This window comes from Adiantum capillus-veneris, chromosome 5 (assembly GCF_014529385.1).
Source record: "Adiantum capillus-veneris isolate H3 chromosome 5, ASM1452938v2, whole genome shotgun sequence".
Classification (NCBI taxonomy): Eukaryota; Viridiplantae; Streptophyta; class Polypodiopsida; order Polypodiales; family Pteridaceae; genus Adiantum; species Adiantum capillus-veneris.
Genome location: NC_140935.1, coordinates 64,567,470 through 64,595,261, shown reverse-complemented (window position 1 = coordinate 64,595,261; position 27,792 = coordinate 64,567,470). Strand labels below are relative to the sequence as shown.

The 27,792-nt window shown below is 45.4% G+C and overlaps 1 protein-coding gene across 1 annotated transcript in view; it reads left to right on the top strand.

The window, feature by feature from the left end:
- LOC147457442 (IQ domain-containing protein IQM6-like) overlaps nucleotides 1–27,792 on the top strand; it is a 54,195-nt gene that overhangs the window by 4,345 nt on the left and 22,058 nt on the right. The window contains exons 2-5 of the mRNA XM_086512333.1: nucleotides 16,694–16,808; nucleotides 16,939–17,004; nucleotides 18,023–18,111; nucleotides 19,294–19,381. Coding sequence (XP_086368459.1) covers nucleotides 16,694–16,808; nucleotides 16,939–17,004; nucleotides 18,023–18,111; nucleotides 19,294–19,381 — 358 coding nt within the window. The remainder of the gene's footprint in view (nucleotides 1–16,693; nucleotides 16,809–16,938; nucleotides 17,005–18,022; nucleotides 18,112–19,293; nucleotides 19,382–27,792) is intronic.

The window sequence follows — 27,792 nt, the reverse complement described above, 5'->3', positions numbered from 1 at the left end:
AAGTTTCGTTCTTTAAAAATTTAACCTTGGAGCATCACTGTGAGAAATTCACTATTGGGCTTCACAGGGTTAGTCCACACCCGGTCTCTGACAAAAGCCCTTGGCAACGAGGTGTGCCTTGTGCTATAATTGAGCTTTGTTTCTCTTTGGTCAAGCTCTTGCGTATTAAGTCATTAAGTACTTCTAGAGATTAACGGAGTCAACCTCAACAACAACATAAAGGACTTACTCCGAATAAAAGAGAAGCTCCTCAACAAGAGGGCCGATGTTTTGGATGTTTTCAGATAGGCCATAACTTTGACAATTGTCATGACAGAATAGATAGACCCGGTCACAGAGCAACCTCTTACAAAGAAAACAAAGACTTATGTTAATTTAGTTTCGGATGTTTGCGTCCCAACTCTTTCAGATTCATTTAAGGAGTTATACTAAATCTATAGCAAAATTTAGGGCACCAAACACGTATCTTCTTCGACCTAGGAGCATCTTGCACTCTCGAAAGAAATCGTAATATTCTTTTGAATCATCTATAGCTTCCGGTGTCACGAGGACGTGGCAGTTATTAACCATGTCACAGAGATGTGGCAACTGCTAACCTTGGTTGTTGGTTTCTTTCGAATGGGGTTTATTTTATTTGTTTTGAGACCCTCTTTTTGAAGTAGCAAACGGTCGGACATTGTATGGCCAATGTGAACGGTAGATTCACCCGCAGACGGGAAGTGGTCGGCACTGAAATTCGTATGGTAAGAGGATGTCTAGGCTCAGAGCAAGATCATATAGGTCCCCCCGTCGCACTTAGCAAGTTGGTGGATACTAGGAAGTGAACTCAATTAAGGCGTAAAGTCAAGGTGGGACTACCAACAAAAAGTATCCGACAGTTGGGCCACATTGCACTTTTGGATGCGGTCCCAATGAGGATAGATGGTCAGAAGACCAGTGGGAGCCCAACGGAAGCATCTCCTAAAATTTAGGGAACTGCTATTTTGGGCCGTGAAATGTGTTCGCGTCATTACCTCCGGTATGACTAGGGGAACACTTTATAACTCTGTCGCGAAGTCAACTGACGCGTCGGTTGGGATATTTTTAAGCGGCGAACCCGAAACGGGAAAATGCTTGAAAATGCGCCAAGTGTCACATTTTGGTGAACTTTCCTCTTGCAGAAAAATGGGGGCTGATTTTTATGCTGGGAGAGGCCTCATTTGCAACCTGTCACAGGTTAAGAGCTATGGAGTGCTTTCTTTCCCTCTGATGTACAGTGTGGTGCTAGGAGTGATGCCCTGCACACTACACACTGCTCTCTCTCTCCCCTACGTGCAGTTATGTGATGCCCCACAAGAGGGCTACTCATTTGACTGATGTACAGTTGTGTGGGCTAATGCTTTTGTGCTGAGGCAAGAGCCTCCTTGAGCAGGAACAGGGGTAGCTAACTGCTGCTCCAAAGCAGGCACTGGTGAGGGTCATAACCTCACCGTACAGGTGCAAAATCAGCGCTGTGTATGCGCTGTAAATTCACTGTTTTTCAGCCGTACGGACGCCAGGACCATTGGGAATCGTGCCCCACTGGCAGAGGACAGTTAGGGGACTGTTTGGGGCTGAAAACAGGGCAAAAACCAGTAAATACAGCCTGCTGAATTTACTGTTTTTGGACAGGAATCAGAGGGTATACGACAGTGCAAGCGAGTTCCAGCAGGGGAATTGGTTTCGCGCAAGTTTTGGGGCTGTTATGCTGCCGAAATTTGGCCAAATCAAATGGTATCTAGGTGGATACACGTGAAGGATTCCCAGGACCTTACCTTGTAATTTACCCTCCTAAAGAATGAAGAAATACCGAAAGGGGCGCCAATTTTGGGGCCTACCGGTTGTCGGCGTCTGCTCGGAGCATTCTAGCTTTCGAGCCGTGTGTGTATTCAAGTGTTAACTCCCGTCGCAGGTTCTCTGTGCAAAGTGCTCTGTGTGTGTGTGCTTAAAGTAAAGAATTTCGGGTGAAAGCCAACGCCTACCGCCCTACGGGCTGGTTACATGGTTCCGTTGCCGGGACATCAATCACTTTTTCCTTAAAGAGTGAGCCTGGATTGTTCAGGGTAAAGACACACAGTGCAAGAACGCGGGGATTACACTATGGCCGACAAGGGGAAGGGAATTATGGAAGAGGGTTCCTCTCCAAAGGACAGGCAGGAGATTCCTATGGTTTTTGAGATTGGCGAGAGCTCACGGCCACGTCAGTCTGTACCTCCTGTCAACGTGAATGTCCCTCCAGTAGTACAGGGCTTTATGACAGGGCAACTTGAGGATGATGCGTTTAAGACTCAGTTAGTTGCCGCGGTGAATGTCTTTTTGCAGTTGGTGCAAAATCAGAGGTTTATGGAATTCTTGCAAGCGCCACCAGTGCAACATCAAAATAGGCAACCTACGCCGCGTACGGAGCTTGTTGAAGCTCAAGCCCAGGTACTTCATGAGGCGCAGGAGGAAAGGGAACACTCGCATGTTGCGGAGTCGGGGGCTCCAAAGCAGGTTCCTCCCGTGCTTGAACAGGTGGCTAGAACGCCTATTCCACAGGTTATGCCAGTCCAGCCCGCCACCTTTCAGAGCCAGCATGCTGTCTTGAATGGACAGGGAGCTGGATACCAGGCTATGCACTCAATTTTTCCACCACCCACGGTACATCCTGGGTATTTCGGGGGTGGATCAGTGTTCCAAAGTATGGCTGGTTATGCGTCTGGAAGTCAGCCGTACATGCCAGGAACAGTGTTCGGGGGTATGCAAGGCATCATGCCAAACCCCATGTATGGTACTATCGGCATGCAGCAAGGTTTCCACGGCAACCAGGGCCAGTTTGGGGTGCCACAGGGTCATTTTGGCATGGCTGGTTTTTCTGGACAGCAGCCAGATATCGCATCTCTGACGCAAAATGTGAATGGCCAACATGTGCCGATCATGCCTAGTACAGTGCCCATGTTGCAGACCATCCCGTATGACAACTTGGGGGCACTAGAGAAGCCGGAGGCTTACAAAGAAGGTGGTGCAGCGGTAAAGTTCAGTACCTTCAGTGGTTTCGAGGACAAGACAAAGGCACTCACTTTCCTCCAGCAGTTTGATACAGCTTATGCGGGAGGGAATTTTACAGAGGCCTCGAAGGTCAGGAAAGCTGCCACTTTCTTAAAGGACAATGCGCTTACATGGTGGACGACATTGTTAATGCAAGGACAGGCACCCGCCACTTGGGTTTACTTCAAGCAAATGCTTGCATCTGCTTGGCTATTAAATGAATTTGAAGCCGATGTCCTGACAGATTGGCACCAGCTTACGGCAGCTTCGTGCAAGAGCTTGCTGGAGTACAATAGGAGGTTTTGTAAAGCGTTACTCTCAGTGACCTCCTACAGATTTGTGCCACTGACAGAGCAGATAGAGAAGTATTGTTGTGGGCTGCCTAAAGGGCTTCGTGTGATTACTGTACAAAGAACAGAGTGGCTACTCTTACTCAGCTTATGGAAGTTGCGAACACTGGTCTTGCCTTGTTGAAAGGAGAAGACAGTGGATTTCCGAGCAGTGACAAAGGAGGGCAGCAAAAGAAAAATTCAGCGAAGAAGCCCTTTGTGAAAACGGCTCCTGATGCGTCACAGGGGTCAGAACAGGCCACCAAAGACAAGGATTCAGCTGGGACTTCTGGAGCGCAGGCAAAGAAACAGAAAAGGAAGCCTTTTGTGCGTAAGTCGCTCGAGGAAAAGAAGGTCCTAATGGCTGAGAACAAATGCTTTATATGTTAGCAGCCTGGTCATATTTCTATCAATTGTCCACAAAGGAAAAGGCCAGCTGACTCAGAGGATAAAGAAGACCAGAAAGGCAAGAAGCCTAAACCCACGGCAGGTTTAGTGCCAGACATGGTGGGTGACAGGCCCAACACAAATGCCAGTGAGTTATGCAGGGCATGGGGTAAAGTTAGGGATCAGACAGCACTCATCTTCTTTGATCCAGGTGCCAAAGCCAACTTTATCTCACCAGAGTTAGCTATGAAGCTTGGCATCAAAGCTGAAGAGATGGGGTACACAGCAGAGGCAGGGTTGGCATGTCCTGGCCACTCAGAGTGTGTTACTCCCATCATTGGAAAACTGCGTCTGCATATTCAATCGTATGTGGACACTGAAGAGTTTTACATCATGCCGTTGGAAGGTTGTGACGCCTTGTTGGGGATCCCGTGGATGTTCCGAGTGCATGGAGTCTTGGATGCCTACAACAAAAAGATCACTGTACAGCATAGGGGCAAAACTCACGTCTTGGATGTAAAGCTTAAAGGAGAGTGAGTCCCTATTGTATCTGCTTCTGCTATCACTTCTGTAATAAAGAATCATCTTTCTGTGTACTTGATTTTTGCACGTGATGTCTCAGATAGGGATCAGTCAAATTTATCTGTGTTAGATAAAGAAAGGTCAGCATTTTTGCAAAAGTTTAGTGACTGTTTTTCTGATTCATTACCGTCGCAATTGCCGCCAGAGAGACCTGAGGACCATCGGATAGATTTGGTGCCAGGGTGTAGCCCACCAAATAGACCTCCCTACAGGGTTAGTGCGGCGCAGGAGAAAGAGATTATGGGCCAGGTTGAGGAGTTATTAGAGAAGGGGCTGATTCAGCCTAGTTCTTCACCCTTTTGCTCCCCAGTGCTCCTAGTGCAGAAGAAGGATGGCTCATGGCGCATGTGTATTGATTACCGTGCGTTGAATAAGAACACCATCAAGAATAGGTTTCCTATTCCTCGCATTGATGATATTCTCGATCGTTTAGAGGGTGCTGCAATTTTCAGCAGGATAGACCTGAAGAGTGGGTACCATCAGATTCGTATAAGCCCAGAGGATGTGCACAAGACTGCGTTTAGAACGACATTTGGTCTTTATGAGTTTCTAGTGATGCCGTTTGGGCTAACAAATGCTCCTGCCACGTTCAACAGAATGATGGACCGGATTTTCCGCTTGCATCAACAGTTTGTTGGAACATTCTTCGATGACATGATTGTGTATTCGAAGAATGAAGAGGAGCATAGGCGTCACTTGACCATTGTGTTCGAAGAGCTGCGCAGTCACAGGTTACTTGTCAATCCTAAGAAAAGTGAATTCTTCCTCGAAGAGATCCACTTTCTGGGCCACATAGTCTCAAAGGATGGTGTTAGAATGGATCCCGCAAAGGTCGAAGCTATCAAGACATGGCCAGACTTGAAGACTGTGCACGATGTCAAAAGCTTCTTGGGATTGTGTTCCTACTATAGAAGGTTTATCAGAAATTTTGTAGAGATAGCATCGCCTCTTCACGCATTGCAAAAGAAAGAGGTCACTTTCAGATGGACCCAAAAAGAGATTTCAGCTTTTAGTCTCTTAAAGGAAAAGTTGACTTCAGATCCAGTTATTGTTTTGCCAGATCTCAGGAAGTCATTTGTGGTCCAGTGTGACGCGTGTGGCAGTAGCATCGGAGCAGTGCTAATGCAAGATGGACGGGTAGTAGCCTATGAAAGCCGAATTTTGCAAGGGCCAGAGAGGACTATGCAAGTCTATGAGAAAGAACTCTTGGCCGTTATTCATGAGCTTTCTAGCTGGAAGCACTACCTCTTAGGTGCTGATTTTGTTGTCCAAACAGATCATCAGACCTTGCGATACTTCTTGACACAGTCAAAGTTATCTGAAAAGCATATGCGATGGGCAAACATTCTTTCCATGTTCCACTTCCAGATTATGCATGTGGAAGGCAAGAAGAATGTTGTGGCTGATGCGTTATCAAGAAAGCCACAAATTTCAGCTGTGTCAATTCCTTATCATCATGAGTTAGATGACATGAAGGAACAGTATACTGCTGATGAAGATTTTGCAAGGATCTTTGAACAGTTACAAGAGGGGCAACATCACGAGCACTACCTCCTCAGAGATGGTTTTATGATGATGCATGGCAGACTTTGTGTCACTAGGCCACTGCGACATAAGGTCATGGAAGAGAGTCATGTCCCACCGTATGCAGGGCATCGTGGCATTGATGCAACAATTAAAGCGGTAGAGACGTTCTTCTATTGGCCTACCTTGAGGAGAGATGTGGATGCCTTTGTGCGAGCATGCATAGTTTGCCAAAAGGTCAAGTTTGACAGGCAAAAGGCACCAGGGTTGTTACAACCACTGCCGATTCCGGATAAGCCATGGGAAAGCATTGCTATGGACTTTATCTTTGATCTTCCAAGGACGCCAACAGGGAATGATGGTATATGGACCATTATTTGCAGGTTTAGCAAGCATGCCCATTTTATCCCTGTCAAGAAGAAGATAAAATCTGATCAGATGGCACGCTTGTTCATGTACAATGTGTTTAAGTACCATGGTATGCCACAATCGATTATCAGTGATCGTGATCCTCGCATGACCAGTTTGTTCTGGAGAGGATTGTTTGAGAACATGGGCACTACGCTCAAGTTTTCGTCTTCGTTTCATCCACAAACTGATGGACAGTCAGAAGAGGCCAATTCTACTGTCTTAGATCTGCTGAAATGCTATGTGTCAGATAATAAGGGCAAGTGGGAACAATATTTGCCTATGCTTGAGTATGCGTACAATAATACGGTGCATTCGTCTACTGGCAAAGCACCTTTTGAAATTGTTGAAGGCGGCAAAAAGGTTCCTCCCATTTTGCATACGAAAGACAAGATCTTTGAGGCAAATCGATATGTTGAGAACATGGATGAGATGTATAAGAAGATTAAAGTTGCCTTGGAGAAGACTCAGGCAAAACAGAAAAAGGCCGCTGATCGTCACCGTCGTGAATTGCTACTATCACCTGGTGATTGGGTTCTCTTAAGGTTCGAAAAGGCAAGGTTAAAGAAGATGAAGGGCAAGGAACGACTGTTTCCTAAGCTCAGCATGCGTTACTATGGGCCTTTTCAAGTGCTTGACAAGATCAGCGATGTGGCTTACAGGCTGAAACTGCCTGATGCGTGGAAGATTCATAATGCGTTTCACGTGAGTCTTCTAAGACCCTTCGTGGGTGATGTGCCAGAAGATATGCCAGTTGAGGATCAGCCAGAAGTTGAGGAACTTGATGAGATCCTGGTACCTGAGCAAGTTTTGGCACATAAGGACAGAAAAGTTAAAGGACAAGTTGCAAGACGCTATTTGGTGAAGTTCAAGAACTATCCACCTATGGATTCAAAGTGGATGGAAGAGCATGAACTGTCAGAGTCACCAAATGTATTGCAGCTTTACCTTGAAGCCTTTGGGTTACAGCCTACTTATGCCCCAACCCAACGTGTGCAAAGGAGGGGTAATGATAGAGCTAGTACATCAAATGTACATATGAATTCAGTGCCATAGATGGAAATGGCAAAAGTATGAAGGCCTCATTAAGTCATTTGTATCTATGTATGTTACGACCTTTCTTGCGGATACATGCGATGATAAAAGAGTGTTAATAGCACAAGATCATCAGTGGCGTGTATTTATGGTATGCAATCGAGGACGTTTGCGATTTCAAGAGGGGGGTATGTCACGAGGACGTGGCAGTTATTAACCATGTCACAGAGATGTGGCAACTGCTAACCTTGGTTGTTGGTTTCTTTCCAATGGGGTTTATTTTATTTGTTTTGAGACCCTCTTTTTGAAGTAGCAAACGGTCGGACATTGTATGGCCAATGTGAACGGTAGATTCACCCGCAGACGGGAAGTGGTCGGCACTGGAATTCGTATGGTAAGAGGATGTCTAGGCTCAGAGCAAGATCATATAGGTCCCCCCGTCGCACTTAGCAAGTTGGTGGATACTAGGAAGTGAACTCAATTAAGGCGTAAAGTCAAGGTGGGACTACCAACAAAAGGTATCCGACAGTTGGGCCACATTGCACTTTTGGATGCGGTCCCAATGAGGATAGATGGTCAGAAGACCAGTGGGAGCCCAACGGAAGCATCTCCTAAAATTTAGGGAACTGCTATTTTGGGCCGTGAAATGTGTTTGCGTCATTACCTCCGGTATGACTAGGGGAACACTTTATAACTCTGCCGCGAAGTCAACTGACGCGTCGGTTGGGATATTTTTAAGCGGCAAACCCGAAACGGGAAAATGCTTGAAAATGCGCCAAGTGTCACATTTTGGTGAACTTTCCTCTTGCAGAAAAATGGGCGCTGATTTTTATGCTGGGAGAGGCCTCATTTGCAACCTGTCACAGGTTAAGAGCTATGGAGTGCTTTCTTTCCCTCTGATGTACAGTGTGGTGCTAGGAGTGATGCCCTGCACACTACACACTGCTCTCTCTCTCCCCTACGTGCAGTTATGTGATGCCCCACAAGAGGGCTACTCATTTGACTGATGTACAGTTGTGTGGGCTAATGCTTTTGTGCTGAGGCAAGAGCCTCCTTGAGCAGGAACAGGGGTAGCTAACTGCTGCTCCAAAGCAGGCACTGGTGAGGGTCATAACCTCACCGTACAGGTGCAAAATCAGCGCTGTGTATGCGCTGTAAATTCACTGTTTTTCAGCCGTACGGACGCCAGGACCATTGGGAATCGTGCCCCACTGGCAGAGGACAGTTAGGGGACTGTTTGGGGCTGAAAACAGGGCAAAAACCAGTAAATACAGCCTGCTGAATTTACTGTTTTTGGACAGGAATCAGAGGGTATACGACAGTGCAAGCGAGTTCCAGCAGGGGAATTGGTTTCGCGCAAGTTTTGGGGCTGTTATGCTGCCGAAATTTGGCCAAATCAAATGGTATCTAGGTGGATACACGTGAAGGATTCCCAGGACCTTACCTTGTAATTTACCCTCCTAAAGAATGAAGAAATACCGAAAGGGGCGCCAATTTTGGGGCCTACCGGTTGTCGGCGTCTGCTCGGAGCATTCTAGCTTCCGAGCCGTGTGTGTATTCAAGTGTTAACTCCCGTCGCAGGTTCTCTGTGCAAAGTGCTCTGTGTGTGTGCTTAAAGTAAAGAATTTCGGGTGAAAGCCAACGCCTACCGCCCTACGGGCCGGTTACATCCGGTTGTAGAATGCTATAGGACTAGCTTGCTTGACGGAAAAGCAAACGGCCGACGCTTCGATACCATTGTAGGTGAAAGGGCACCACGTGCTGACGAAAAATAACAACTAGAACATGTCAAATACTGGAATTTAAAGGGAACAACTTCACATTGGAGATGGAGACAAGGAGTGGAGTTCCACTCCAACGTAAATCACGGAAATCCGTACAGTCTGCCACGTCATCAACGAGTGCAAAACGCGGAAATCCGTACAGCTTGCCACATCATCATGCCAGTGCAATTTTCGGAAATCTTCCACGTCATCAGTTTTTTTTTTGTGTGTGTGTGTGTGTGTGTGTGTGTGTGTGTGCGCGCGCGGGTTCTGCTTTATTTTAATCCTTTCTGTCACTTGGGGCCCCATCGAACGGGGCCCCCATAAGTTGGTAGGACTTCTTCTTCTGTTATCTGTTCTTCTTAGGGTTTAGGCCCCTCGGCCGGCTTCTGTAAGTTGACTCCATTCTTTAGGCTTTGACATGTCAGCAGTTCCTTACATAAACCTTGGTGCCCCTTTCTTTGGCACGGGTGGAACTACCAGAGAGAGTCTTTTTTGCCATCTACACACTGCAATGTTAGGGATGTTAGAGAAGTCCCCCAAGGCACATATTTAAAGGCCAATGCCCTAAAAGCATCAGATACAAAAGTTGGTGTCAAAAGGCTTGCTTTCGTAATTTTCGAGCTATCTGTATAGCTTCCGCGATTTGTGGCACCATTTTTGGGATGTTTGTAGATTCAGCCACGCCATCAATTTTGGATGCTGAACTGGTCCCCTTCAGTTTGGTCACCTTCAGGCGCTTTAAAACAGGCCCTGTTAAGTTGGACATGCCATGTCATCACTTTGTGACATACCATGTGTTAAAGGAAGAGTAACCGCTTGCGAATACACCTGCAAAACTCAATCCGATTCTTTAGCAGACATTGCCTTCATGCATACATGCCATTAACCATCATCATCAGCCAACACATTTTCTAGCATGCATTACACCATACAGTTCTACAATCAAATTTTTATCTAGTCATCTCATCTGCATCATAACTGTTAATATTCCGGTGTAGCAATATTAGCCATCACACCCAAACCGCGCTGATCTTTTAAGGGTGTCTTGATGCACTAAGACCACATACCAAGTCTACCTCATCCAAATTGGAACTATTGATGCACTAGTTTGATATGCTTTACAAAATGCCATACAAATGACAGGGATTCACACGTGCAATCACAAAACATAAAGACATCTCGATACAACCGAACGCTCCCTAGACCATAGTTTGCATCGTTCAGAGGGGTTCCATTTACAACCAAACGTTGCCAGATCCAAAACCCTGAGAGAGAAGCCTGTCTCTTTGATGACCCCGGTTGAGGATGCAAAGAGTTTGATGCTCTGATACCACGTGAGAGTGGGCAGGTGTGTGTTTGGGGGGGGGGAAGAGAAATGAAATATTATATGAACATCTTCTAAAGGCCAAAATGACCTATGAGACCAAAGAGCTACATCACGGTGAATCTGATACAAGGTCTGGATATAAAGAAAGAACCGAACTAAACAGAAACGCTACTAGAGCTGTAAAGGGTGGGCATCAAGAGCTTGAGGGGTACATATACAAAAGGTGGGTGTGTATCTTAGAGAAAAGATACAAAATGGTGGATATGTGTGTCAGAATCTTGAGACGGCTTGCGTCAGTCGGTGCATGATCATGCCGATCTCCTCGATGGTGAGAGTCTGCGCTCAAGACCTCGAGTGATAGGAGCATTTCCTCATCCTGGATCTCCTCAGTGGTGCTGCTCAATTACTCAGTATACCTGTGCTAGTGATATGCCATGTATTCTGATTCCCTCCTCTCTGTCTGCTCTCGCCTCTACTCAATCTATGGATGGAAGTCTATGGGTGTGTCTCCTGGTCTACGATCCTCTCTCTTTAAGTAACCCTTGTCTATGATCCTCTCTCTCAGTAACGCTGCCTCCAAGACATCTCTGATCCTGGCATCTCATAACTCTAGATATAGGCCCTAAACCCTCTGTAAAAAGGCAGTGAAAGCGGCCATGTATCTCATACTATGCCGTGGCATATATAGTGGAGCTCTGTCTCTGGCTCTATGACAAAGCTGGCACAGCTTGGCCTCAGCTGAGATGCCTCGATATTGGCAAGTCTCTATCTCCAACTGGTGTGGTGATGTCTGAATCTGTCCAATAGCACATTGTAAGCCGTGGGACAAGTGAGTGTCCATGTAGGTAAGCCTAGATAAGAACCCATCCTGGAGAAAATGCTCTATGTATCTAGTCATCTTTGTGCCCAGCTCTTGCGTAGGCTGTATCCATGTCCTTTGGCTATCCAACTAGAGAGAGAGAGAGAGAGAGAGAGAGAGAGAGAGAGAGAGAGAGAGAGAGAGAGAGAGAGAGAGAGAGAGAGAGAGAGAGAGAGAGAGAGAGAGAGAGAGAGAGAGAGAGAGATGAAATGAAATGTTATATTAATGTCCTCAAAAGGCCAAAATGACCTATGAGACCAGGAAGTTACAATGCGGTGTATCTGATACCAAGTTAGATTAACAAAATAAATTTTTAAACTAGGGATAACAAGATATAAATAGTGCGGAATCCTAAACTAAGCAGATAGGTGTGAAAGGCGAAAGGCGTGAAATGTGTGAATTGAGCAATACAATGTGTAGACAATTTGGGAGGGAAGTAGAGATCTATCTTCATAGAGATCCATCTTCATCTGCACTCTGGACGATGAAAAAGTATGGCTCGAATCCTTTGCTGTAGCCTCCTTCGAAACTGTGTAGCTCCTCTTCTCCATCGGGGTCGTCTAGATCTCCCTAGCTCCAATGCTCGGTCTATGAGAATGCCAGTAGTGCGGGTAGACCTCTTCATTGTTGGTTGCTCCTCTGTCTGTTCTTCTGGGTGTACAATATCTAGTGTAAAGAAATCTGTGATCTGTCTCTGGGGTTGTCTCTCTTCAGCTCTCCTCAGTAAAGTTTCTCTATGCCTGTGTAGCTCAAGTATATATAGCCCAAGACATCTCTGATCCTCATAACTCATGACCCTAGATAGAGGACCAAAACCTTCTCTGAATAGACAATGAAAACGGCCTCGTATCTCATAGTACATTGTGCAATGACATATGTAATGTATCTTTGTCTCTGGCTCTAGATGGCATAAGCGGCATATCCTGCTATCTGTTGGTGTCCCTCTGAATTTGCCATTCTCAATCTCGAGCTGATGTGAGGACGTGCGTATCTGGCCAATGGCACATCTCACACCATGAGAAAGATGCGTGTCCATATAGCTAGGTCGAATCACAAAGCCATCCCCCGTGAGGTGGAGAAAATGCTCTCTATAGAAAGCCATCTTTGTGCCCAACTCCTGTATCGGCTCTATCCATGTCCTCCTTGTGTCCAGTTGGATCAAATCCCGACGGATGAGTCTATTAATCTCTACCCGCGTCAAAGACCTCAAGGGTGCCTGTAGAGAGTATTGAAAAGGAGGCAACCTGTCCATGGTGAAACCATGATGCCATCTGTGCATACCAGCATGATGTATCCCCATTAAGAGCTAATTGTCTGGAGGACTCTAGAGCCACCCTGGCATATCTGTCTCTGGTAGTATCCCACAGACTGTGTACAAAGGAGACTGATCTAGTAAGCACCTCAATCTCCATAGGGGGGGCAGCTAATTCCGCTCGAATGATATCATGCGGTACGGAAGCCTTGGCTCTAATCAGCCGAGAGATCATAGATACCAGGGGCTTCTCCATACGCCTCCAACCCCCCTTGCCTACAGAAGGTCCCCAAACCTGCACCCCATATAACATAGTAGAGGCAACCAAAGTATCAAAGAGCCGTAACTTTGTCCTAGGTTCCTGGAACTGAACCTGCGAACACATCCTCTCCATTCCTCCCAGAGCCGCACCAGCTCTAGTTAGTCTAGTCTCTGCTGCTCTTCTCAAGGAAAATCTCGACCCAGTAAAGACTACCCCCAGGTAAGTGTATGCATCTGTATACTCCACAATCTCCTGACCATATTTGAAAGTAGGTACTGATCTCCCGACCCATTGCGGTGTGGTGTTAAACACCATAACCTTGGTTTTACCTAGATTTACACACAATCCACTATCCTCTGCAAAACTGCGTAGTGCATCCAACTGTTGTTGCATACCTTCTGGCGAGTCAGATATCAGCACAATATCATCAGCATATAGCAACAATGGGATCCACGTCCCTGCCAGCTGTGCACCTCTGTCACCCTCTCTGTCGATGTAATCAGACACCTCATCAACATACATACCAAATAGAGTAGGAGACAATGGGCAGCCCTGTTTTACTCCAATAGTAGGGTGAACTAAATCAGATACCCCTTCCGGAGTGCGTATATGTCCCATCACTGATCTGTACAAAGCCATAATCCCCCAAATCACCTCTATGGGCACCCCCATCTCTTGTAGTTTGCGCATCAATCGAGCTATTGGTACCATGTCAAATGCTTTACGAAAATCCACAAAGGTACAATAAATCCGTCTCCCATGTGCTCTGCCCTCCTCAAAGATTGCCCTGAGTGTTAGAATATGATCAAGAGTGGAGAAACCCCTCCTGAAGCCGGCTTGACCCTTTGCTCGTACACCCTCGCCCTCTGCCCAATTACTCAAGTGTTGCTCCAGGATAGATGCATACAACCGTGCCAATGTGTGTCCAACCATAATAGTGCGGTAGTTCCCAGGCTCTGTAGGGTCACCAGCCTTGAAGATGGGCACAATATTAGACAACCTCCAAGTCTCAGGTAATCCCTCACACATGGCACGATTGAACAACATTGCGAGAACCTCCATCAGCATATCCCTGGCATGTATAAAGTGCTCCGCTACTAGACCGTCATGATCATATGCCTTCCCGGTCTTCATCTTGTCGATGGGCCTTTGTACCATCTCAGGTGTAAAGAAAGTGCTCGTAGCTGGGCAAGGCTTGGTAGGGTCTGGAAGGGGTTCTTGTCTAGGAACCGTATATAATGATGTCGCATATTGGCCCCACACCTCAGGTGAAGTAATCACTGGGGGAGGGGAGTGCTCATGGAAGAGTCGCCATGCCTCTCCTGAGTCCCTACTCAAGAACATCTGATACAAGTCTCGCTCCATTTGAGCTAGGTAAGCTCGCTTCTTCCGTCGCACAAGGCGTCGGAAAGCAATCCGAGATTGTTTGTAAGTGATGACTCCTAAAAGAAGATCCCTCTGAAGCTGGGCTCTCATCTCTCTGCACTCCTCATCATACCAACTATTCTGGGGCATGCTCCCAGAATGTCGTCTCTTGCCCGGCTGAGTGTGTGGGTATGCCATTGATGCAGCCCCATGCAGTGTCTCAGTCAGTAGAGTGGTGCACTCCTCCACTGAGAGGCCTGTACCATTTGTGCCAGCTGTGCCTTCCAATAGACGGTCCCAGATCTCCCCTGAATAAACGAAATCAGTCTCTGGTGTAAATGTATAGCGGGTGTGTGACCTGCCTCCTGGTGGTGCACTCCTCCACTGAGAGGCCTGTACCATTTGTGCCAGCTGTGCCTTCCAATAGACGGTCCCAGATCTCCTCTGAATAAACGAAATCAGTCTCTGGTGTAAATGTATAGCGGGTGTGTGACCTGCCTCCTGATGTCTGGGTTGTACTATACTGAAATTTAACAGATAGTGTCAAGAGAGCATGATCTACTGTTATGCCCACTGGCCGGGCTCCCACTATGAAATCCTGAATGCAGGGGACAAAGCTCGGTTGTGTCATAACATAATCCACTGTACTGGCCCCATGTCTATGTGGAAAGCATGTGAAACCGGCTGCTCCAGGAAATCGCTGTAAGCCATTAAGTATGGTTGATCCATGTGTAGTCGTCATTTCCATGAGGTATCTCCCATACTCCGTTTGCTCTCTGTCATCGGAGCATCTGTCAAGTCCCAACTCACCCACATCCAACTCTCTAAGCATCTCATCTGAAGTGTCGTAGAAGACTGTCTGCGAGTTGCCCGTTTGGGCATTGAAGTCCCCTAGGAGAATGATATCACCATCCCTAGAAAACTCCCAAATGTCATCATCTAGGGTAGAGAAAGGCGACTGCCCTCTGGATGCGGCATACATTGATGTACTGGGAGGAAAGTAACATATGGCAATATATAGGAATCGACCTTTGTCAGGTCTCAGTCTCACCCACATATATCTAGCATGATCATCTCTTCGTACAATATGCAGTAATGGTTGTAGTTCCTCTCTGAATAGCACTGCTACTCCTCCTAAACCTCTACTCCCATGCTCCGATCTCGCATTTGTCCTGTGAGCTGTTTCCCATATGTATCCCACCACATGTGGAGAGAGAGAGAGAGAGAGAGAGAGAGAGAGAGAGAGAGAGAGAGAGAGAGAGATGAGATGAGATGAGATGAGATGAAATGAAATGTTATATTAACGTCTTCAAAAGGCCAAAGTGACCTATGAGACCAGAAAGTTACAATGTGGTGGATCTGATACAAAGTCAGAGTCAGAGAGAGAGAGAGAGAACAACCCAACACCAATAAATAATGGGATGACCTAATAAGAGGGCCAGCCGCCAGACTGGGCACTAGACATAAAAACAAGCGGCCAGCCCAAAAGTGAGCGGCCCAACAAAGATGCAGCCTAAATGCTATGCAATGGGTGGCCAGCCCGGGAGGCACACTAGCGATACAAGTATATGCCCCAGATCAGGGTGAATCAGCTTACGTGCTGCATACTTTGAACAGAGAGGAGAGGAATGACAATGTAAGGGTTCACGGGCCTGAATATCAGTTTAGAGGAAGGCTGTGAAAAGGAGGAAGGGGGAGCGGGGAGTTGGTGAGCGCGTGGAGAGGGACAATGCTGAATGAAGCGCCCTATGTTTTAGATGCTCAGCGCCATTATTGCCATTAGCTGTGTGGACTTAAGGCTGGCAGCAATCTACCTCTCTTCTTTTTTGGACAGCTATGACCTCTCCTTACTGTTGAGAAATTGACAATAGACTGCACTGCCCACTTGGACAAGGTGATCAATGTATCAGCAGATAGATTGAGTTCTTATACATGGTGACATATCTTTTAAGGTAGGCAAAGCAAGTTCATCGATTGATATCATTCAGACATATTGGCCTTCGTCCTCAGCCATTCAGAATGTTTAATCTGATAAACTTCCAGAAGCATGTGCAAGGCTTTGCCAAAAAGAGCTGAACTGGTCTGGTAATCTTTCATGTAGAGGTTCATTGGGTGAAAACAAGCAGGATAAATTTGTCAAGCGCACCTTCATCGTTATCTCTGGGATTCAGATGCCATCGGAAAGCTATTTTGTTGTAGAAGCTGCAGTTTATTGGGTCTGTCAAACTGATGACCTGTTAAAAGGTTCAAAACTCTTTTTGACTACAATAGCTCCCTGCAATTTTGCAAAGCAAGGAGGACTGGTGAAGCAACTTTTTCCACCCTGCTTTACTCTGGCAGATTAAGAGTGCAAAGAAACCTTCAAAACAGCTATTTTTCTGCTGTTTCAAGTTAATTCCCTTGTTTATTTCTATAAAACAAATGGGTAATGAAACATTCTCTGCTTGAGTGTAGGCAGACCTAGAAGTCATCTGAAAATGATTCTTGATGCAGTGTAAATTTAATCACTTTTTAACATTTTGGTAAACAATACTCTCTCTGTTACATTTCAGGTGGAATGTGCTTGAAGGAGTCTTACTTCAGCAAAGGTCCGAGGCCTTCTATGCTTACAGAAACCAGGACACTGCTGCAAGTCGCTGGACACGATTGAGGAAGAAAGCTGCCAAAGTAAGGCTTGTGATCTGCATGTATTGGTTGTAAATTGCAGCAGAGATCTCTCATGTACTATGCAGGACTGGTGGTCTGCGTGTATTGATTGTAAATTGCATTAGAGCATCTCTCATGATGTACTGTGCAGGTTGGCAAGGGTCTTTCTAAGGATGAAAATGCTCGCAAATTAGCTATACAGCACTGGCTTGAAGCTGTGAGTCTTCTGCTTTATGCACTCTAGTCAATGCTCTTTGAGTTAAGATTGTGGCAACTTTCTGCGAGGGGCGCTTTTTACTCTTCATGGTGTTTATCTTTCCTTCTACAATAACCCTAGTTTCAACATTGCCGCACCAGATGGAACTTGTTATCAAATGGTTGCAACTGAGAATTGTAGCACAGCCTGTGCGTTACGTCCCCAGACATCAGGATGAGTGCCTGAGCTATGTCTGGCCAAGTGTGAACATGGGCGGTGAGGGTGGTTAAGGAGTCCTATAAAGGACCCTAGGCTCATTTGTGAGGCATCTTGTGTGATCACCACACTTGGACTATAGGCCCTTGGCAACTCTACCCACACACTGGTTTGGTGTGGGCTTGGTGGTATGAAACACCAGCCCTTTTGGTAGGGGCTAGCTTGTTGGCTGCAGGCTCCCAGACTCGGGGGTGAGCCCGTATTGGCTCAGTGGCTGGGAGGTGAGTCTGATGTCCACTCTGTATGCTCGTTTATCATGTAACGTGTGCAGGATGGATCCGGCGAGAGACTAACACTATGGACCCTGGGATAAGTTTATAAGTCTGTCTTATTCAAAGCAAAAAACATCAAACCCAATGCCTTTGCAGAACTTGAATGCACAAACTCAAACAACTGCAAAACACAAACTGAATACTTGGTGCTTTTAGAGTTTTCAAGAATTGAAATGAATGCAACCGGATGGCCAGGCTGAGTGCAGATTAGCTTATCTCAAAAATATTGGTTTAAGCAAAAGCTACCTCAGTTGGTATAAGCTTAGAGTAAGATGTTGAACGTCGAGGGTTGCTTCCAAAAAGTCCGGGCAGTGATACAGAAAGGCTTTGGGAAGCTAGAAAGTTGGAAACTGTGAGCTTAGATAGGAAGTGATAACTAATAATTAGGCAGATAAGAGATGCAACACTGATTTTAACAAGCTCTAAGAAAACTGTTGATATTTGTTTTCAAAGCTGTGCAGAGGAGTGTAACATGTTTTTTTAATGTGCAGATTGATCCAAGGCACCGCTATGGTCATAATCTTCATTTTTATTATACCCTTTGGGAGAATAGCTCCACAAAAGAACCCTTTTTCTATTGGTAAGTGTGATAAAAATTGTTGTTTCAAGCTTCTGCTTCTTTCTTTATCTAGAACTGATTTCCTCGTTAGCATTATGCACAGGATACAAAACTTTTTAGCAAGTTACAGTTGAGCTGTATGGCTGACACTAAGAAATTTAATACTCTTCGAACTCTTAGAGAGTGCCAGATAATTTACAGTGAGCAAGGTTTAAATAGAAAGTTTCCTTCAAGCAAAGGTATACATATGGTGGCAATCCATACCAGGAGCATCACCCATAGTTACGGAGCCTCAAATAACTGCCTCTTGAAATGACAAACTGGGTATTTTGCCCAGTTCTTTTTGGAGCAAGTTTGTTACCTTTTTATCCTTGAAAAAGATCCCTCTATATTATAGTTACAGAGTGTCTCTGGGCCTCGTCAAAAGGCCTGGCCCAAGAGGTTGTACTTGAGTAAAAGACAAGACACAAGACTCAACGTATCATGGTGGCTGATAAGAGTGGGTAAAAAACCAGCATGGTGGGGTGTGTGAGCCCAAAGGGGAGAGCCAATGAGCTGACTGAAGAAGATCAAAGCCCGACCCCAAAGCAAAATGAAGGCTGACTGTTGCTCCGCCATTGCTTGTAGAAAACTCATGGACATTTCTGCTTCTGGGATCGTCCTCAAATTTCGATTTTCCTTCAAACGTCTTTCTCTGCTTTGAGGTTTCAACCACCAGGTTTCGAAGGTAAAAGAGGAAAGCATTTCAAGACTGTATGCAGCACCGGTAGAGGAAGAGGTGAGAGGAGAATGAATGAGTTAGGTCCTTTCACAGTTCTCTAGTGTGGAGGGGGATGGTTCAAGTTTGGTGGTTAAAGAATTGTCCTGCTTGGTATCTGGCCTGAGCTTCGGTAGACATTTGCTTGTGACCTGCTTAATGGGCGGGTTTAAGTCCCAGTAAAGGCTTCACACCTAATTTATTTGGCACGCTCTTGATATGTATGCAACCTTCAGTCAAATTTTTGCTGCAACTTGTTGTTTGGGAAAGCTTTTTCTGCTCTGAATTACCCAAGTATTCTTCGATTTAAGATTTTGCAGTTGGTCTTTTTAATGTGGGTAGCCATAATATATTTTCTTTTGCCAAATTTTCGAGTTTTTTTTGTCGCCTCTTATTCTTGGACATGCAAGCATATTCAGGTCATAACATCTTATAAAATATTGCAGGCTCGATGTTGGAGAAGGACAAGATGTAAATCTACCTGCTTGTAAAAGATCAAAACTGCAGAAGCAACAAATCAAGTATTTGGGGCCTGTAAGTAGGCTATAATCTTTACCTTTGTCAAAGAAAGTTTCTGTGGTTTGTACTTAATCTGGTTCAAATCTTGCTGTAATTATAAAGGAGGAATTGCCAAAGAGATGAATTTGTGATGATCGGTAGTGGAAATATTTCCACATCTTAGCCATGCTTTCTACTGGCACCCCCTTGGGCCACATACGTAGGTGCAAAAAGCTGGGTTGAGCAGCCCTTATTCCGCAGGTTCGTGCGGTAAAAATGCTTATGGCTTCCATGTTGTCCACCAACAACTCTTGGGAGTCTGTGAAGAACTCTTTGCCGGCCCACTTTGCTGCGTGGGTCCCGCGATACGTGAACTTCAGGAAAGTCTGCAATGCTTGCTTCTTTGGGCCGTGCCGAAAGCAACAGAATAATCTGTTGCGGCTCCAATGCTTCAACCTCGTCTACGATCTTGGGTTCAGCTTCTTCAAGAATCTCCTCTGAGAAATATCCTTGAAGCCATCGCAAACACAAAATCATAAACATATCTGTTCTTTATCGAATGATTGAAAAAGGACTATTTTGCGGAAATCACTGTGCATGGAATGCAAATGAGCAATGTGACGGAGTGTCAAACTGTTCACCAAACACATGCCAAAAGGAAGATCTAAACTGACTTTTCGACCTAAAACTGTCGACTATGGCAAACCACAACGGAAATGCCAAGGTGTGATGGACAATCGTGCTCGTGCTTTTGCTGCGACTGTGTCCCACCAAGAAATGAACATGCAAAACCGACTAACATGACGTACAATCGTGAAACATTGTGGATTCCTTGAATGCAAAATTTCTATCTTTTCTAGAGTGATTTGCATGCATCAGTTCTCATCCATGAGTGATTCGTGTGCGTCGTGCAATACGGCATTCCTATGAAAAGGTAATACATAAAGACGGTAACGGAAATACAAGAGACCGTCACGAATGAGAGACTTGGACAATGCATACTGACTAAGCATGTGATCAAGAGATACTTCTTGAATAGGTTCTTGGGACCTTCGACTCGAGAGCCAAGATCGGTCCTGCGTGACTGATCGTATCTGCAATTGGGTTGGCTTTACTAGAAACACAATCATCCAAACCACCAAATTGCTCACAAGATTGGAACCATCTAGCTTGACGGTCACCCCAAGGTGTACTCGGTATAGACTGGAGCAGCTTGAAGGCTTGATGATCCTTACAAAAAGTCGTAGTTCTATCATGCAAAAAATGTGTGTCGTGCTTCGGAGAAGGAATGATAACAAGAGACTCCTTTTATTATTCATTCTTTTCTAGACTGTGGGACTGTGTACTGAGAGGGACTATGAGACTATGTGTTTTATCCTCTTTTGAAACATGAGAGTGAGAGATTAATGGCAAAGATGGAATGTTCTTGTCACAATGAAGAACCACGGGAGGTGCTCCTTCAACTGTGTGAGAGAGAGTATTTTCTTACCAATCAATTTGTGGATTATAACCTTTAAACCACTTGATGCCAAAAATCAAATCACATCCTTTGAGAGGAGAACCACAAACTTATGACGAAAACCGACATTTTGAACTAACATTGTCACAGCAGGACATTCATGCGTGAAAGAAGAGTGCATGCTAGGAGCAAAACCAGAGATCACAATGGGATCTATTGGAAGAGCTTCTAAACATGCGCTCGTCACTAATCACTTCATGCATACTACTCGAATCAAATAAGATAACGATGTGTTGACTATTATCATGTCCATAACACTGCATGAGAGACTCATCTACTTGTTCATGAGAAACTTGGGACACATTTGTGTTCTCACGGAGTGCATTAACAGTTGATGTAGATTCTGTGGGTTCTTTAGGTGCTTTCTTAGGAGAAACTCGTTTTATGTGACCTTTAGTGTGACATTCAAAACATCGTCCTTCTCTTGCATATTCAGCTCGTTCTTCAAGAGTTAACCTACCTCCACTTTCAACCAAGAAACATGGAAAACGTTGTGCATAGACCATGAGTTAGGTAACTTCAATTTCATTGAAACCTCATTAATCTTTTTGATGACTGAAAAAGGACCATACATACGAAAAGACATTTCTTTCCAACTTGCTTAAGACGCTGTTTCATGATTCGTAGATACACCCAATCTCCTTCCTTGATCGAGACCTCAGGACGATGCTTGTTAGCCTGTCGAGAATAAGATTCTTGAGAGTTACTTAGCCGAAGCTTCACACTCTCAGAAATCTCATCCAATGACTGACTCTCAGCATTGGCATCAGGCATTTGGCTGATCGATCTAGTCAACAGTGACTGGAATCGACGGCCAAAAGCTGCCTCATACGGAGTTCGATCAATAGCAGAAGAGAAGGAATCATTGAGAATAGCTTGAACCAATGGGAGATAGAGCTCCCATTGAGACAGCTGATCATGAATATAAGACTTCAACATATCAAAAGCCAACTGATTATAAATTTCGGTTTGACCATCTGACTGTGGATGAAAAGCCGATGAAAAATTCAACTTTGTGCCAAAATTTTCAAAGAGTGCACGCCAAAAGTTGGACGTAAACTTAACATCTCTATCTGAAACAATGGACTTTGGCAAACCACAGAGGGGGTACCAATGCTTTATGAACAATCGTGCAACATCTTGTGCAGTAACTGTGGCCTTACAAGGAATCAACACGCAAAATTTGCTGAAACGATCAACAATCGTTAAACATTGAGTGTTCCTTGAATGCAGACTTGGTGGTAAGTTAGTTACAAAATCTATAGAGATATCTTGAAAAGGTCCCTCGGGAAGAGGCAGCGGAAGCAAGAGGCCTTGCTGCTTACCCCGAGGAGCTTATACTTTTTGACATATGGTGCACTGTGTGACATAACGAAACATGTCTTTCCGCATTTTAGGCCAATAAAAAAATCGTTCAATCTTTTCCAATATGGTGTTCATACCCCTGTGCCCACCCGTGAGAGAATCATGTGCATCATGCAATATGGTTGGCCTGAGAGACGACAACACACATAGACGCTGACGAAAAAATAACAATCTATCACGAATGAGATAGTTGCTGGGCCCTTGGGAAGCAAGAGCCTGCTTGGGAAGCAAGAGCCTGCAACCAATACTTACCAAACTCCGAATCTGCATACTGATTCTTCATGTTGTCGAAAGACTCACCCTGTATAGAAAATGTGGTTCTTGACTCAAGAGCCAAAATCTATCCTTTGCGACTCAACGCATCTGCAATAGGGTTAGCTTTTCCACACACATACTCAATCAAACCGCCAAATTGCTCAAAAAATTGTGATCATTGCACTTGGCGATCACTCCAATGTGCACTAGGCATAGACTGGAGCCACTTGAGGGCTTGATGATCTGTGCGCACTGTAAACTCTCTACCACACAAATAATGCTTCCAATGCTTAAGAGAGTGAATGACAGACAAAAGTTCTTTATCATAAACTGAATAATTCTTTTCCGCACTATTGAGCTTCCGGCTAAGGAAAGCTACCGGACGACTATGCTGTTGGAGCACAGCGAATATGGCGACATTTCTCGCATTCGTCCATACCTCAAAGGGATCATCCCAAGAGGCAAGGATAAGACACTGTGCTTTCGTCACTGCAACCTTGAGAGCTGCGAAAGCCTCAATGGCTGCCTCGGGCAAGTCCACGCGCTGACGGCGAGTCTTTACCCCTTTCAAAACATTAGTCATAGGGGCAGCAATGCGTGCAAAATTCTCTATGTGCGAACTATATGCTTGACATAGACGAAGAAAAGAACGCACATCATATGCAGTTTTGGGCAAATCCCAATTACGAACCTATTCCACCTTCGCGGGGTCTAGCTTGATGCCTTCTGCAGAAATGATATAACCCAGATAAGTGACGTCAGTAAGAAAAAATTGAGACTTCTTAGCTGCAATGTACAACTGACACTCATCCAAACGAGTTAGTACCCTTTTAACATCTAATTCATGTTGCTCCCACGATGCAGAAAAAATGAGAATATCATCTAAAAAGATGAACACACATACACCTACCATATCGCCGAAACGACCTACCACGAGACGATTGAACATACCCACGACTCCTGTCAATCCAAAAGGCATAACAATATACTCCCATTGCCCTCGCTCGGTGCGAAAGGCGGTCTTGAAAATGTCGCCTTTGAATACCCGTACCTGATGTATCCACTTTTGAGATCGACCTTGCTGAAAACCTTTGCCCCATTGAGCCTATCGAGGATATACTCAATGCGAGGCATTGGAAACTTGTTCTTGACGGTCATCTTGTTTAATGCCCTGTAATCAATACACAAACGAGACGAACCATCCTTCTTGCGAACGAACAAAATAGGAGCAGCAAAAGGACTTGCACTTGGACGTATGAATCCTCTAGCCACCAACTCCGTGAGTTGTCGCTCTAACTCTTCCTCCTGTGACTTGTTCAAACGGTAGGGAGCCTTACTGACAGGCTGTGCTCCCTCCATAAGCTCGATGCGATGGTCCTCCGGCCGCTCCGGTGGGAGATGAGGTGGAAGATCATCCTGCAAAAGGAGATGTTTAAATTTCGTAAACAACTCCGAATACTTACCTGGAGCCTGAATGCTCTGGGAAACTGGGGCAGCATAGATGAATGCCGCTTGTGCGCCTCGTCGTAATTCACGCTTTACCTGCACATGCAAGATGAGAGGCAAAGAATGCAAGCCCTCCTCAGCACGAATGATGAGGGGGGAATCTGTTTTGGCATGTAAAATGAGAGTGTTAGCCTCCCAATCAACGAGAGGGTTCAGTTCACGAAACCATTTCATGCCTAAAATCATATCACATCCTGAGAGAGGAGACACAAGAAATTTCCTACGAAAAGAAGCTTACTGAATGGTAAACATCACATCAAGGCACTCCTTCGTGATGAGAGAGTCCATACCAAGAGCGAAACCAAAAACCTCGAGAGGAGATTTCTGACTAACCTCTAGGCGGGCTCTCTCAACAAGAGGGGGACTAATCACATCATGCATACTGCCTGGATCAAACAATATGATAAAACGCTGTCCTTTTACATGACCATAACACTTCATGAGAGATTCATCAATGTGTGTGTCAGAGTCATGAGAAGATGCAAGTTGTGTTGTGAGAGAGTTTGTGGTAGCTGTGGGTGCCTTTGGTTCCTTAGGTGACAGGCCTTCTTACTGTGACCTTGACGTGACATTGAAAACATCGACCTTCTTTAGCATAAATCACTTGTTCTTCAGCCGTGATGTATCCTCCTATAATTCCTTGAGAAGTTTTTTGATCAGGGGTTAGCTTAGGTTTTGAAGGTGTTTTAGCTTTTCCCTTAGATTCATTGTTAGAGTTCTTTTTCGAGGAATTAGAGGAAGAAGGGCAAGAAGAATTGCCATTCTTACCATTCTGTGTGTTCTGAGAATTCTGAGATGTCCCTTGAGAAGATTTGTTCTCCTTAGGCTTTCCCTTGTTGTGCTTCATCTCTTGGGCGAGAGCGATTGCTACCGTCTTATTGAGATCCGTGGGGTCAAAGACTTCAACATCAAACTTGATATATTCGTCTAACCCAAAGAGAAAAGCCTCTTTGCGCTCATCATTCGACTTGCGTAATTGAGTGCCTAGCTGTAAAACATGGTTAGAAAAAGACATGATTGGCATACCATGTTGCTTGAGATTACGCCAATCCTCTTCAATCGTGCGAGGTACTGAGGTGGCATAAACCGCGCCTTGATCTTGTCTTGGAAATCAGCCCAACTAAAAGAGAGGGGCGTGAAATCGTCGGCTGCCTCTAGGTGCGTGGCTAGCTGTGCCTCTTGCCATGCATGGTACCAATTGATGGCATCACTGGCAAGGTACATAGCTGCCGTCAAAACTTTGCTATTTCCTGTTTTCTTAGTTGTCGCAAAATAAGCATTAAATTGATGCAACCAAGAATGAATAACCGTAGCATCCATCTTACCGTCATACTTACTGAAAGTCAACTTCTCTGTGACTGGATGGTTGGAATCTGTATCGTGGCTCGCGCTACTTGCTGAACCTCCACGATCTTTGGGTGGTTAGGTCTTCAAGGCTAGCATGTGGGAAATAAACTCTTGATTGCGAATCTCCCTTTGAGCTTCACGCTCGGCGTCCCTTTCTGCTTTGCGTTCATTTCATTCATCGCGCTCGCGTTCGAGAGCAAGTCGATTTTCTTCTTGTTTTGCAGCAAGTTTTGCGTTTCTTTCATCGAGCTCACGTTCCTGAGCAAGGCGACTTGCTTTTTGTCTATCCATCATGGCCATCATCTGCTTGACCATTTCCTCCATAGGGTTTGGTGCACTTGGTGGCGTAGATGGTGAAGGGGGAGGGTTGAAGAAATCATCTCCGGGTGGGGACGAGTCTTCGTCGCCTCTCTTATGCTCATCACCTATATGCGAAGTATCCATTCCGCTTCGGGTGACGACCATGCACTATAATCTTGGGTTCTTAAGGTCACGAGGAACTTGGGTTCTTGAGGGTCTCGAGGTCCTTGATTCGTGAGAATCTTGGGTTCTTGAGGATCTTGAGGTGTTCTTTTGCTTGCAAATCGCGTTGGAGAAGGATCTTCTCTTCACCCGAGTTCTACTCCTTTCTGCGGGCGCACCCCTTAGCGGCCTTGCGCTCACACCAAGGTTGCTTTTTCCCACCTCACGTCGATTGGCCGGCCGCTAAGTGCACGGTCCGCTCTCAATGAGTGAAAAGAGACACAAGGGGAGGCTAGACAAGCCCTTCTTTCTTGGGATTCCTGTTACTCTTCAACAAAACACGATTAGGAATCGCCACTCCTAAGCGAACTTGGGTTCGTGCGACCGCAACAAGCAAAAAAATTATTGTGGTTCTTGGGTTCTTTCCTTGAGTAATGTAGAACACTTCCAAAGCTATGATACCAATGTAAGGTGCAATGGAATGAATGTTGTATTTCTCAAGATTAGTGACTTTTATTGCTCAAGGTTCTTTTTAGTTATTAGGGAAGGAGAGAGCCTTCTGTCTTATGGAGAGTGCTATGATCATGAACAAAGTGAGTGGATATTGTGCGTGCAAGTGAATGAGACTGAGAGAAGGAGAGAAAAGAGATACGACACCCGAGAGGTTGAAAAACCCTCCTCCGAAGGCCCCACTCTCGTCGGCGAGAGTGGTCTAACTTTGATTGCACAAAGGTGTACAATGCGAATGCAATGGACTGATGCAATTTGGACTATGCCGATGACGACGACGGTGATGACTTTAGGGCTGATTTTGGTCTTCTTGTATCTGCTGTCCACAAAGGCTTAAGGGTTGAGAATCGGGGTGATCTTGGTGGCTGAAAACCCCTGTTTTTGCTGATGTTTCTATGCTGAAATAAAACGCTGAAGTGAAGGGTCAGGCTGCGTTTTTGAATGACTGCTGCCGGCTGAAAACGCTGAGGAATTGCTGTGTTTTTCAAGGGGCTGAAACTGATGGAAAAAACGCTGGTTTGGCTGCAGGCTAAGGTGCGTTTTTATGGCTGAATTCGCTGCTGAATTGCAGGCATGGCTAGCGTTACTGAGATCTTCGTGCTGCTGCCAGTTGAAGGTGAAAACGCCAGGCAAGAGGGGTTATGGGACGGCGATGGCTGGCTCTGGAAAACGCCAAGGGGATGGATCCTGATGAAAACGCTGGTTGATGGAGTGGCCTCGCCAAGGGATTGGGGAGGGTCTTGCTGAGAGAGGGAGGGATACCTGTTGCTTGGGGAAGCCTGCTGTGCCTTTGCTCATTTGCCAATTTGTGCTAACTTGGGTTTGCTTATATATTAACTTACCCAATTTGCCCTACTGAGTACCCAACAAAAGTCACTTAATAAATAAGTGAAAAATGTCAAAAATAGGGAAAAATGGGATAAAGTCACTTGAAAAATCCCCAAACTGACTTTGATGGAATCTGATGGAAATGCTTATGCTTATGCAGTGTGCAACCAGAGGATATGCATCTATACTGAGTGACTGGGAATGCACGGTTTACGAATAGACTCACAAAAGTGCCAGATCACTTCTAATCTAACTTGACTGGACTCGACAGAAACCCTGTTATGGTGTAGCTTGTCCACGGACACATAGGGTTGGGATGTGTCACGTGACAGTCTTGAGGGTTGCTTGACTTGTTTTCCTTCGGCTTACCTTCGTTGTGCTTCATTTCTTGCACTAGAGCGATTCTAACGGCGTCATTGTAGTCCGTAGGGTTGAAGACTTGAACATCAAATTTGATGTACTCGTCTAACCCAAAAAGGAAAGCCTCTTTTTTTTGGGCATCCGATTTGTGCAATTGGATGCCAATCTGCAAAATACGGTTAGAAAAAGACATAACATGCAAGCTTGGGCACCTCAAGTTAGAAATGGGGCACGACACACGAGAGAATCACTTAATACTTCGCAACTTTAAAATTTGAGTCGACACGGCCCGGCG